Source organism: Tuber melanosporum (assembly GCF_000151645.1).
Source record: "Tuber melanosporum whole genome shotgun sequence assembly, scaffold_159, strain Mel28".
NCBI lineage: Eukaryota > Fungi > Ascomycota > Pezizomycetes > Pezizales > Tuberaceae > Tuber > Tuber melanosporum.
Window position 1 is genome coordinate 66,500 of NW_003298818.1, and position 13,712 is coordinate 80,211.

Consider the following 13,712-nt stretch of genomic DNA (forward strand, 5'->3'; position numbering starts at 1 on the left):
ACTGATTAAACCGCCTAGACAACATTATAAACGTTGATACTAGTGATATCATGAACTTAGGAAATGAGAATACAGGTCATTATCAGGAGGCACCAAAGAACTAGATTTAAACTTGTGGATTTAACACAAGTATGGCTTTCTAAGTACTCTGCGAGAGAAATCTGTCTGAAAATGGGAGACTTAATGCAATGTGTTGGAGAATGGGTTGCGCTGACTCAGAGGTCAGATGACTGGATATAAAAGGAGGATGACATCGAACAATTGTATTGCCACCCTGGAAACATTCTGGAGGGAACTAGTAGTGGTAAGCATGCTGGTAAGATATAGGGTGAAGGTGTAGGTATCCAATGCAGTTAGTAGCTGGGAGGAGGATAACCAGGATAGGGCTGGACATGGGTTGAATGTCATGTCATTTCAGCATATGACAGAGTGTAGTGGGATAATGCTAAATGCTCTCTGGCAGGAAGCAGTGAGTGCAACCAGGGTGAGGATATAGTCAGAGACAAGCTGAAGCTGTGGGCAATTGGATAAGGAAGTAACAAGGAGAATAATCTGAGTTTAGGCCAAACACACAAGAGATGCAACATCACATCAGGATGCCATAGAGTGTACAAAGCCAATTTCATATCACCTGGATACTAGCGGATGATGCAACTGACATCAGGGGGTACACAGGACATAGGGGACACAGGAGTGACATTCGCTTACTTTAGTATACAAGAGCACTGCATCTGATGCTGGATATTTTATTCCTAATATAGATACACTATAGAGGGAACCAGTGATTATAACCAGAGTCAGTACACAGGCAAGAGAAAAGTTGAAGCTGTGGGGATTCGGACATGAAAGTAACAAGGAGAACTTCCTCGTGGTTATCCTGACATCAAAGAGATGTGACCCCATGTCTAGATGTAATGTAATTTGGTAAGACAATTTCATAACCCCTGAATGAGGAAAGAGATTGCAGTGACTACCTAGGTATCCCAGACACCTATGATACCAGAGTAATGTTGCTTACATGAGAGTGCAATGGTGATGTATCTGATACAGACTATTTCTTTTACTGATACTCTTGTACCAACCTCTTATTCATAATTTCCTCCAGGTATTACCTCACTACAATGTCCCATTTGATCCTACCACTCTGTCTACTCTCTATTACTTCTTCTATTTTCTTCTCCATTTCCTTGGCAGCTTGTGCCCATTTTCTTTACCCTGATAGTGTTCACAGATAAGGTGACTTCTTACTGCCTCCCATTTAAGATGAGGGACTATTTATAATTACCTCTTCACACTTCCATGCTACTTTACTATAGTCTCTAATATTAACCTGTTGCTAGCTATCGTATACATCTCTTCTCCCTAAAAGGCTCACTGAAAGAGCAATACCACTGATCTGCTGCTCAATACCTTTGTTTTTCCCAACTACTAAGTCTTTCTACCTACGATACCTATTTACTCCGTTGTACTAATTTGAGCACCTAGCAATTATAATGCTTCATATACAATACCAGCAAGAGCAAAGGACTTGTAAACACATGTAGGTAACAGTATTTGTAAGTAGAATCCAATAATTTGATTATTCTGATATAGTATATCCTTTAGTTGTTTTTTCGCCTAGTAGCCATCAGCACTTAGATTTCACTATTGACACATAAGCATTAATCATTATGAAGTAAAATATATGGTTCGGTAATGTGAAGAGAGAAAAGTATAGAAGGAGGAACGATGGATAAAAAGAAATAGGAGGAGATTAACTTAGGCACACAATTGACAGGTCAGAATTCACATATCATTTCTAAGTAGATAACAAGGCCCTTTTATCCTAAGATGATCAACATCTTGTCTGGTGCCTGTGTGGATGAAAATTTTCATCTCCTGTATGAGGACTGAAGTCTTGTCTTTTTGAAGTAACAAGAAAACAGAAAAGAAACAAGAGAGAATTTTTCACTGTAAGGAGATAGAGAGGAAACAGTATGGAAACAACAAGGTGATAGCAGTTTCAGACATCAAGTAAGGTATAATGGAAAGTTCATGAAGATCATATTGGAAACCAATAGTAGGTATGAAATCGAAACTCAGGGACAATATTCCAACACTCCCACTTCCCTGGGGTATTGATTGAAGCAAGTCAACTAAGAAATACGACAAACTACAAAAATTACCACGACCTCATTAAAAACCAGGCAAGGAAGAAGCCTTTTAGGAAAAAATTGCTTGCTAGGGAAAAAGACTGTTGGGTGTGAAAAGAAATAATAAATAAACAATCACGGACTCCATTCTACAATAGGTCTACCATTCCCATGCTCCTCATAGATTGCAAGTAGTTCTCCTTTATAAGAGCTTTAGTAAGGTGGTCAGCAGTCATATCCACAGTAGGAACATAGGTTACGGTAACCGCTTTCGTTTCTTGAGCTTCATGAATAAAGTGATAGTGTATGTCAATACGCTTTGTACTTGCATGGAACTAAGGCTTATCTGAAAGCCTAAGAGCTCTCTGATTATTGGCATACATTGTTTGAGGTTTTGGTGAAGACCACAGGAGTTTAGAAATACTTTGCTTCATGATGTAGTGATTGGTCAGCAACTCCCACTGCTCATCAGTGCCATGAAGGTGGTTGCTTGTAATATTGAGTATAGAGCCTGTCACGACTTGCGATTCTAATTCAATTCACAATCGCCTTAACCAGACAGGTTCCTTAGCTGCATCAGTTAGTGCAACATAATCCACTTCTGTGCTGGACATCACAATAACATCTTGTTTTCTCTTCTTCCATGATATTGCCCCATTATATAGAATAAACACATATCTGCTAGTGGACATCCGATTACTGTTATTACCTGCCCAGTTCGAGTCTGTATAGCAGATCAATTTCAGAAAAATTCCAAGCAGTCCACTTGAACTTTGATATCGAATTCCAGTATTCCATGTTTTTTGAATGTAGCAGAAGACTGGTTGGAGTGCAATATGATAAGAGTGAAAGGGTTGGTCATTCTTTTTGCTTAAGGTTGATATCTTGAAAGCAAGATCTGGCCTGGTTCCAAGCATCATGTACATAATGCTTCTGATCTTGGATTGATAAACTAGCCTGCCATGTATTTCAGCATTATCAAGGCTTCAAGGAAATTGAAGATTGGATTCCATCGGAGTTGATATTCCATTGCTATTGGACATCGGGAAGTGAGTAAGAACAGTTTGTATATAGAATGACTGGCAGAGTTCAATGGAATGTGTTTGATGATTTCGGCTGATCTGTAGACCAAGAAACTGTATAATTAGTCCAAGGTCAGTCAGCTGGTAAGCTGTAGCAAGCTTCACCTTCACAGGTTCTATAGATTACATATCTTTAGCAAATAGAAGTAGGTTATCAACATAAAGGATAACTATCATATCAGCGGAGAAGTATAAACTATGATCTTCACTTGACTTTGACAGGCCTGCTTCTGAGAAGGACTTATTAATATTTTCATACCACACTCATGGTGCTTGCTTCAAACCATAGAGCACTTTCAATAAACGAGCAACTGGATATTCTCCTGCAGCATGCAGAGTATCAGAATACGCTGCATATTTCCCCAGAATTGCCATGAAGACTTCTTCTTGCATTTGTGGATGCAGGAATGCTGTTTTACCATCCATCTGCTCAATTTCCTAATTATAGTAGGTGGCAAGTACAAGCCGAACATGAATGGTGACGAACTTGACTACTTGGGCAAAGGTTTCATGGAAATCAATAACAGGTACTTGCCAGAATCGGCATATTACAAGCCTAGCCTTAAATCTTGTAGAATTATCTGCGTTTTATTTTATCTTAAAAATCCACTTGCAAGCGATATCATTCATTCCTGGGTGGAGCTCCGCAAGCTCACATGTACTGTTATCAATGTAAGACTTAAGCTCTTCTCTGATTGTCATCTCCCACTACTTGAGACTTGAGCCTCCAAGAGCATCGTGATAATACATGGGTTCCTATTGCACAGTTGTACTCGCCATAAAAGTCACACTGTACATTAACCAAAAGAAAGGCTTCCAAGCTCTTGTGGACTTTCGAGTTGCTAGTAATTGATGCCTATCATGAGCCACTTTGTGAGAGGTAGTGGGCTCGCCTTTCGCAGGTGCTATGCTATTCAAAGTGATGGGCCTTACCACCCTGCTTCCCATAGGCATGGGTGCAGAGTAGTTGAGAGTACCAGGATTAGGCACATCGGACACACCAACTCTATCCTCGAATATGTTGGTGCATATACTACCTGAAATCTCATCAACTTCAGGAAGACCATCCTTGCACAACAGTGATATTGTATTCCCACTAGTCGGTTCACTCGGTAGACTACCATCTTCTCTAAACATATCATTGATAAAGCTACCCTCATCAAATACCACATTTCCAACCTGAACAGCTCAGTTACTGGCATTGTCCCATACCCGCCACAGCTTCGTCATGTTATGAACATACCCCAGGTGTGTGCTAAGTGGTGACTTCGCATTCAGCTTTCTGTGATATTGTGCTGGAACATGGACATAAGCATTACAAGCACATGGTTATAAATTTTGCAAGATGGGTTTTGCTTTCTGCCAAGGCTTGTATGCAGTTCATCGGTTAAGGGCTTGTGTAGAACAATGATTATGGACATAGAGAGACATGCTAACCCCCTGAGCCCAAAAACAATCTCCTAGTTGTGACTCAAGTAGCATTCTCCCTGCCCGTTCCATGACTGTGCAAATGGTGCACTCACTGATTCCATTCTGATACTATGTGTATGGAGCAAATGGTTCGTAGGATATTCCTTTGGAGGCTAGGAAGTTCTGAAACAACACATTATCATATTCACCACGGCCATTATTACAGCGAAAGCGGAGGATTGACTTCTCTGAGTGCTTCTGAACCTGCATTTTAAATGTTTTAAATATATCTCATACCTCTGAAGCAGCCTTCTGCTTTAAGAAATAACACCAGAATATACATGAATAATCAGCAATATAAATAATGAAATACTTTACTCCTGCAATGGATGGTGAAGGGAAAGGTCCACAGGAGTCAGAATGGACCAAGGCTAATTTCTTCAATACCTGTGAAGAAATATTCTTCCAGTTAAATGATAGTTGCTGTTTGCTATCAATGCAAGGATAGTACAAGGAAGAGGCTCATTGGAATTTGTTGATTCAAAGTCCTATAGAAAGGTTCTCCAAACATCGTACATCAGGAGTGTTCAGGTGCCCTAATCGTTGATACCAAAGTTACAAGTCCATTCCACTTGCAGGTGAAGTTTTTACCACCATTGTGACATTATTCGTTTCCACATCCGCTATCCTATACAAATTTAGATGTATTTGGTTAATCTTAAGTAGGTTACCCTCTAGTGCAGCTTAGAGAATCTCATTTTCTTCTTTCCAGACTTGACAACCTAAGTAGTTAAAGATAGCCTGGTATCCAAGTCGTATTATTGCACTAACAGAGAGTAGCTTCATCCCTAAAGAAGGAACGTAGAGTACTTGATTTACAAGAATTTGGAGACTTAGATGAATCGATCCCACCCCATATGCATATACTATTGTACCATCACCTAACACAACATGGATCAAAGAAGAAAATCTTTTGAGAGAGATGAAGTAATATACTGTATGATGTCATATCCGATCTTTCTTTGCCTCCTCTGCCGTTTTCTTAAGACTACAGTCATTCCGTGATTGTCCTGGCTTGAGACAGTACCAAAAGACCTCATACAAAGTTCAAAACCTCCATAGTCAATTGGTCAAGAGCTTCTACTATTCCCATGGTAGCCTCTTCCTCTTCCTCACTGGTAACCTACCTTTCGAGTACTGGTAACAGCCTTTGTAGCTTGTATTAGGATATCAGCGATCTTTGCTTGATAACTCTGAAGTGCACGCTCCAAGTTGTCAAGTGTAAGATCTCCTCTATCATCAAGTATGATAATTCATTACTCCTACCTTGCAGGAAGCGAGGTCAGTGTTCAGTTTAGAAGTTCATTGTTCAAGATCTCATTATCAGTTCCTTGGAGCTGTTGTTAAAACACCCAAAGACGGCGTTTATCTGTTGTGATCGTTTCCTTACTATCATAGCTTATTATGTAGAAGTTGCACTTGAGCGTACATTGGAGGCCCCAATTGTCTATTAAAGTAAGCTTGTTTTGATGAATGTTCCACATTTCTTTAGAATTAATAGTGTCTTTAACATAAAACTCAACACCAGAGGATAGGGTAGAGCTAATGATAGAGGCAGCCTTTCCTTCTCTTTTTCTAAAGTCTACTAATTCAATCTTAAACTCTTTTAACGCAATGGCATATCCAGTTTCAGCAGCTCATAAGGAACTGTCAGCAAGAACAGGGGAATTGGGGGCTTCTTCATTACCAATAACAATCTCCCAACAGTTTTCAGCAATCAAGCATATCTTGATACTTCTCTCTCCCAGGTGAGTAGTTCTTTTCCATCAATTGTGAGCAGTGAAATCGTTTATTGGTATATGCATTGTGGCTGAAGTCTTTGGACATCATTGGGATTTATCTTTTCTCTACTCAAGAACAGTGCACGAGGATTTCAGCTTTGCAGCATCAATCCTAGCTCAATCCCTAAAGTAAAATAAATCGTGCAGTAATGTGAAGAGAGAAATGTATAGACGAAGGAAGGATGGATAAAAAGAAATAGCAGGAGATTAACTTAGGCACACAATTGAAAGGTCACAATTCGCATATCATTTCTAACTAGATAACAAAGCCCTTTTATCCCGTGATGATCTACATCTTGTCCAGTGCCTGTGTGGATGAAAATTTTCATCCCCTGTAGGGGGACTAACGTCTTGTCCCTTTGAAACAACAAGAAAACAGAAAAGAAACAAGAGAGAAATTTTCACTGCAAGGAGATAGAGAGGAAACATTACAGAGACAATAGGGTGATAACAGTTTCAGACATCAAGTAAGGTATAACGGAAAGTTCATGAAGATCATATAGGAAACCAATAGTAGGTATGAAATCGAAACTCAGGGACAATATTCCAACACATTAAACCAAGTATTGCTATCTGGTTTTCCACTTTCCAAAACTCATAAGACCATTAACTTTCGCCGTTGTGGAAAGAAAGCTTGGTTCACCTTTATCACTTCTAGCACTATACTGAAATGCAGGTGTTCCCTCTTTCGACACCGTACTCATGGACTTCCAGATCGCAACCACAAATCTACAGATATTCCAGTTATCCCATAGTTATCTACCAAAGTATTCAATCAATTAACTTACCATGATGCGGTAAAAAAACAAGGGAGCTGTTTACAGCAATAGCACTGTCAGAATGGTGAACCCCGTTTACCCTGATATTGCGTAATCTCCAGATTTGCCGACATACCGGTATTTTCCCCATACTTGTACTCGAGTGGTGTTGGAATGTTTCTAGGGGGAGCCGCAATCGCATACCTCCCAGATCCAAGCAAAAGGACAATATTTTGCTGGCATGCGATGGCCGTCCTGATTAAAAACTCTCCGGCATTATGAGCAGACATGATTCCCATTCCACACCCACCATGTCTCGCTCACCCAGCACCCTACATAGCATCTGCGGTGGGTATGAATCGTGTATGCATGGCACATTAAGTGAGCAGAAACCACTGCCTTTATTTGTACAAGTCACCACGTCCACATGCCAATGTACGGTACAATATTGACAGATACAACTGACCGTCCTACTTATTAGATTCTTTGCCGGACCGGCGATTCCCATCGAACTTCCCTCAGCCCAAAACAATCGCCCCGCCCCGCGATTCACGCAATCTCCCACTACAGCGATAGTGATTCCATAGCACAGAAGAAGAAGAAAGAAAAAATAATCCCATACAAATGCCCTTCCAAGCCCTCCCGAACGAGCTCGTTCTTCAGATCTCCTCCACGCTGCCTACCTCCGCCCTCTCAAACCTCCACAAGACCTGCAAACATCTCTACAACCTCCTGCACACCCATCTCCTCAGACACACGCTACTGCCGCACTTGGGCCTCTCGCCGCTAGAATGGGCTAGCAAGCATTCACACACCGAGATAATAGAGTACATCCTATCACAATCCCCCATCCTCCCGCCGGTGAAGACAGCGCTACACCACGCCTCTCGCAACGGCAACGCGAGCATAGCTAAGATGCTCTTAGCTTCCGGGGCAAAGGTCGACGCCCGGAGCTACTGCGGCTGGACACCGCTACACGAGGCTGTGGCCGCGGGGTGGACTGATGTCATTATTCTCCTGCTGGAGGCGGGAGCGGACGTGAACGAGAGGTCCGGTGATGAATTCACAGCGGCGCACTGGGCGGTCGAGGAAGGAAGGGGTGAACTGGTCGGGTTATTGGAGGATGCCGGGGCCGACTTGGGGCTTGTGAACAGCTATGGGGAAACGGTGCTCGAGCAGGCCGTGATGCTGGGGGTGGAGGCGGTCAGGGGGAAGCTGTTTCGGGAGAATGAAGGTTCCGGGGCTGATACTTAGGAGCGGGGGTGTTGGTGCTGTGAAGGGGAGAAGGGCGGTTAAACTAGGGGATTGTTGCTGCGCAGTGCTTGTGCGATTGTACTAGTACACATCAAATTACGGCTATTCGTATGATATTTATATGGTATTATACCATCTGTGGATTGTGTGGCGGATATGGTTCCTGCGTGTATCTCGACATATCCTAGTTTATCTTAATCTATCATACTGTAGTGTAGTGGTGCGTATTAGTGTACTGTACTCGAGGACATTTCCTGTATCCCCGACCCAATTCGCTTAAACAAGCCCTTGCTGCCCTCTTAGCGGAGGCTAACCCCAGATTACCCTTACTAGATTTAGCCTGGGGATATACCGCCGCCTTCACCGTACCACCACATATCGAAACCCGGGGTGGGGGGTAGTGGGCAGGGGTAGCATAATCGGGGGTGAGGGAATTCCTTTAGAGTACGGTAGGGTAACAAAAAATCACCTGTTATCATATCAATTTTAGTTGGTCGTGGCATAATTTCGTCATGAGTATCATACGGTGCAGTGATAGACTTTCCTCACTTCCTGCCTTCAATATCTTACTTGTCCGGGCACACCACCGCACCCCACCCCGCCTCCTCCTCCCCCCTTCCCCTCCTAATTCCCTTCTCCAATTCCCCGCCCTACAACCAGAAATGACCTCCCAACCCCCCTGGCTCTCAAACACCCTGACACCCGAAGAAAAAATACACTGCTTCTTCAACAATATTGACCCAAGCTCTCAAATCAAAATCTACGACGCCAACCTCCGACAACACGAGCTAACCCTCGTCTCCGCCGCTTCCGAGCCTGCCGGCACAAGCACGTTCGAGTACACAGTAGCCGCCTCGCACACGAACCTCATGGGGAACCTTCATGGCGGCTGCGCCGCGCTGATATTCGACGTTTGCACCACCACGGCGCTGCTGCCCGTTGCACGGGAGGGGTTTTGGGATTACCTGTGAGTGTGCCAGCGTTAGGAATCGGAGAGAATAGGGGGCTAATGGCCGGATTCGGACATGGGGCGGCAGTGGTGTTTCCAGGAACTTGAATATCTCCTACCTACGACCTGCCCCGGTGGGAACAGTACTCGTTATTCACAGTGAAGTGGTCCAGGCCGGGAGGACCCTGGCTACTATTAAGGGGATTATTAGCAGGAAGGACGACGGGAGGATTTGTTATACAGCGGAACATTTGAAATTTAACTTTCCCGTGTCGAGGTTGTAGAGGGGTAGGCTACTAGCAGCGATACTGGGGTTGCACTATATGGTCAGTTTCCGAATTGTCCAGGAGGGAGTAGGGATATAGGGAGGAGATAGGTGAGATCACACAAGTGGAGAGAGCACGATCCTGTGTTCATGTGCGGCATGCTTAGGTCCCCCACTGGGCCTAATAGATGGGCGGAATGAGGTCTCAGTAGTTTAATTTATTGCCAACCGGGGAATGATACGCTCCAGATCTCGTTACCCCTGGGAACAAGATCTTCTCGCGACAGCACAAAACTAGCCAACGGACCCCGAGATGGTGAGACTAGAACGGCTTGGCGATGGAATCATTGAGACTGGTAGAAGTGGGATATGTCACGTGACTAGCCAATAGGCGCTGGTAATGGGCCCCCGGGGGGTGTTCAAGGCGAGAACTGTGCTTCCACGGTCTCGCGTTTCCCCTACGAGTAGATGGGGGATATTTGCCCGCGGTTGGTTCGGTAATAAGCGTTGAGAAAGCACCCGAAAGTTAAGTCAGGTATGAAAACACCGCTATGAGGAGACACAAGGAGGCGCAAGCAGCTAATTTACGGGAGGACAGACCGAAATGGAGAGAGTACCGGTGTGGGAGGTTTGTTGCGCCTTCCCTTAGTAGGATGGTGTTTCGACCAAACATGCACCTTGTGGCTTAAGTTGTTCTGAGACTACCGGAAAAACTCGCCAAACTCGCTATGCAGCCAAAGTCAATATGCATGCTAGAAAGTTGCTAAGAGACGCATTAGGGTAATGCATGATAGACAACGAGACTTGACAACACTGTGCCATAGTATACTTGAATTCTAGTGAAATCATAATAAGACTTCCACTAATTCGAAAAACATCAACAGAATATCTCAAATGTTCATAACTGATATGCCTAAAACACTTTGAGGTCCTAAGCCAAAACCACTTGCAGAGAGAAGCATATTGGAAGTGCAGCAGATTCAACGACCAATTCGATTCAACTCACGTGTGAAAAAGCTGCCAGTACTGACATTCCCCTCCGATCACCTTGTACCACATGAAGATAACTTGAACTCAATGGGTACTTAAGTACAACTAGTATTTCGAGGTCCATTTCAAGAAGAGGCGGCTACCCAATTCCAAATTCTCCAATCAACAATGGGTGGCTGGGTTCGAAATAGTGAAAAGATTGTAGGCACTATAAAGGGTGGGAGGAGTGTAAGGATGGTAGCCATAAGTCACTGGCAGGAGATGGAGAGAATCTTAAACAACAGGCTTTGGGGGAAATAAGAGGCAGGAAGAGCAGCTCACCATGGGTGGTTTAGGAGTACATCAACCCAGATATTCCAAATGATATATGGGCCTGACCACATACTTAGGAATGAGGAAAGTAGTTCACCCCTGAGCCAGCATTTTCAATTTTCACAGAGATGGTTTTGCAACTTTTTACAGCGACATAGGATCAGTTTAAGGTTTACAACATGAAAGGCACAAAAGGTATCAGAAGAGTACCGTTTACTTATTTTGAATTCGATTCACTTCAACCAGCAATACTATCAACCTATTTGCAACCCTTTCCTCAATGTAATCTTATCCCTCAACCCCTATGGAAAATTCCAGCTCAGTAATATTTGCAACCTTGATGAAATACCATTGCCCTTTGGATATCTTGCTGGTTATACATATGACACGACAGATGAGAAAACCATTGGGTTTAAAGAGACATGATCTGGGTAGGATGAAAGACAAGCTACATTAATCCTATGTATTTTTACAGATGTGATTGATAGAATTTGCCCCAGAGATTAGTTTTCACTGTACAGGACAAAGGTTAAGACAGGAGAAGACTAAATAGGATCCCTGCATCACAGTTCTCTTTACTCCAATAGCATATACTAATAAAGCTATTTTTCTCGCATATATCAATGACTTTCTTTTCTTGCCCTCCAGGGATAATCGTGACTTTTTGCTGTAGATGTAGCCACATTACATAAAACCCCTGTAGTATTAAAAAACATAAAGTACTTTGAGATTATACCATCAACAATCTCACCTGGCTTCACTGGCCAGGTCCAACCAATTGATGTATCAGTGAACTAGTCATGTAATGGTTCACATGACTTTGATTTGAATATTAAGGGATTTCTGGCTGAGGAGATAGAAATCAGGAACTGGAGACATAGTAGTAAGCATATAGGAGAGGTTGATGATATTCATAGTATGATTAATGAGGTTAAGGATGAGAACTAACTTGTTGATTTTAACAATAGTTGTAAATAGAAACTTTGTTTCATCCATTCGTATCAGTCTTGTGTGCAGGAATATTTATATTCACCACTTGTTACTCCCTTATTCATGCCCGAATTTGTCAAATTTCTGCTGAATATCTTCTATTGTTGTCAACAATGGCCCTATCTAAAGTGTTTCCTTTCGATTTAGCTCTACCGTATTGGGATGTATCCCTTGTAGTGGTGAGACATGGTCTGTTGGGTATTGATTATTGGGTGGCTATTTTGTATTAACTAGGGTTCGTTGTGCTCTCCAGGCATGCAGGCATATACTTTATTGGAACTCATAATGTGTTTGGGTTGAACACAGGACACCGGTTACTTTTCATGAAGTATGAGCTCACTTATGTTCTTTATATATGTTTGCTCCTTTAGTTCCTTCTTTGGTTAATAAATCAGAATGATATGGCGAGTTGAAGTTGCAAAAAGTCTCTACTGTTTCTCTTTATATAGTGGTGTATATTTCAATAGGTTATGTGACTGGCCTAGTACCATACACACAAGCCACCAAGACCTACACATATTCAACCAAGATTACCATCCACTTTACTTCTCTTCATTTGATTGGCTTCTTCACTGAGGCTCTTTTGGTTTGACTTTTCTTCTTAGTCTTTAATATATTTTTAAGTTCCAAGCATATCGCTTGGAATGGCCAAATATGCACAGTTGCAGAGTTAGGCCAAATATAGATGCAAGTATGTGGTTTACCATAAAGCTAATCAAGATGAATGAAGTACTTCACTTGGTATCCAGATATGAAAATCTTTCTTGGTTCAAAAGAAGCATTAGGAATTGTTCTAAGTAATGAGAAGTGTCCTGTCTCTGGAAGAGTAAATACCAGTTGTGACAATCACCTTCGCTCTGCGAAAATATTTACTTTCATCTTCAATTGCTGTGCCCAAGGAATAAAAGCCTATATCAAAGGCATTTAGGATCCATGAGTGATCTGCAATACCTTGAAGAAAAGCTTAACAGTGTAAACTCCTGTGCTGGAAGAATGACTATGGCTATGAGGTTTAGTAATTTGATGCCAGACATGGATGATAATAATGAGTACATTACCACTGTACTCAACTGCTACAATGAGATGGCTGGAGTAGACAAAGAGATATCACATACAGCAGTAAATACTAAGGAGGCTACCATAGCGGCAGCTGTGCTTGGGTCCATACTTGACATCATCACATGAGAGCCTTTCAAAACCCAAACCTTATACTACCTAGTCTACATCATTCTCAAGTACGAACGAGAAATCATTAACAGAGTCAATTTTAGGGGAATAGATATAGATAATCCTTTACTAAGCAGAGAGACTCTACCTCTAGTCCCCATTCAAGCATCTCTTGCATTCTATTACATAAGATATGCATCAGAAATACTAAACCACTCTTCAGTCAGAAGCTTCCAAATCTCTTTTTCTCTATTTTGTTGGTGAGCAGTAACTATTACACCTTCCCAAACTTCATGTAGGTATTGTAGGAAGGTTTGGCACTCTGAGTGGGATTGCCGGAAGAGAGCCTTCGAGATGCGAAATCAAAGAGGAAATAGAGACATGAGTGGGGGTGGCAGAGGTTATAGAGAATGACGATGTAATAGGAGATTTGGTTCCAGCATGAGAAGTAGCTATGGAGGTAATGCTCATACCCAGGATGGGTATAATCTTGGCTGAACTTATGGTAAGGAAAGTAGGAGCAGCTTTGCTGACATGGAGAATGAGCAAATTGATGTTGGCT

General features: G+C 42.4%; 1 protein-coding gene; it reads left to right on the forward strand.

Annotated features, from left to right (window-relative positions):
- Window positions 1-9,069: 9,069 nt before the first annotated feature.
- Window positions 9,070-9,941, forward strand: GSTUM_00003037001 (uncharacterized protein). XM_002836673.2 has 2 exons: window positions 9,070-9,444; window positions 9,515-9,941. Exons 1-2 carry the CDS (start codon window positions 9,140-9,142, stop codon window positions 9,708-9,710), a joined length of 501 nt encoding a protein of 166 aa, XP_002836719.1. The 5' UTR covers window positions 9,070-9,139; the 3' UTR covers window positions 9,711-9,941.
- The last annotated feature ends 3,771 nt before the right edge of the window (window positions 9,942-13,712 follow it).

What these genes read in the sequence shown, in the direction of transcription:
- GSTUM_00003037001 (XM_002836673.2), top strand. Translation starts at nt 9,140, where the DNA reads ATGACCTCCCAACCCCCCTGGCTCTCAAACACCCTGACACCCGAAGAA. An exon ending in GAGGGGTTTTGGGATTACCT is followed by an intron (nt 9,445 to 9,514) that starts GTGAGTGTGCCA and finishes ATGGGGCGGCAG; the next exon opens with TGGTGTTTCCAGGAACTTGA.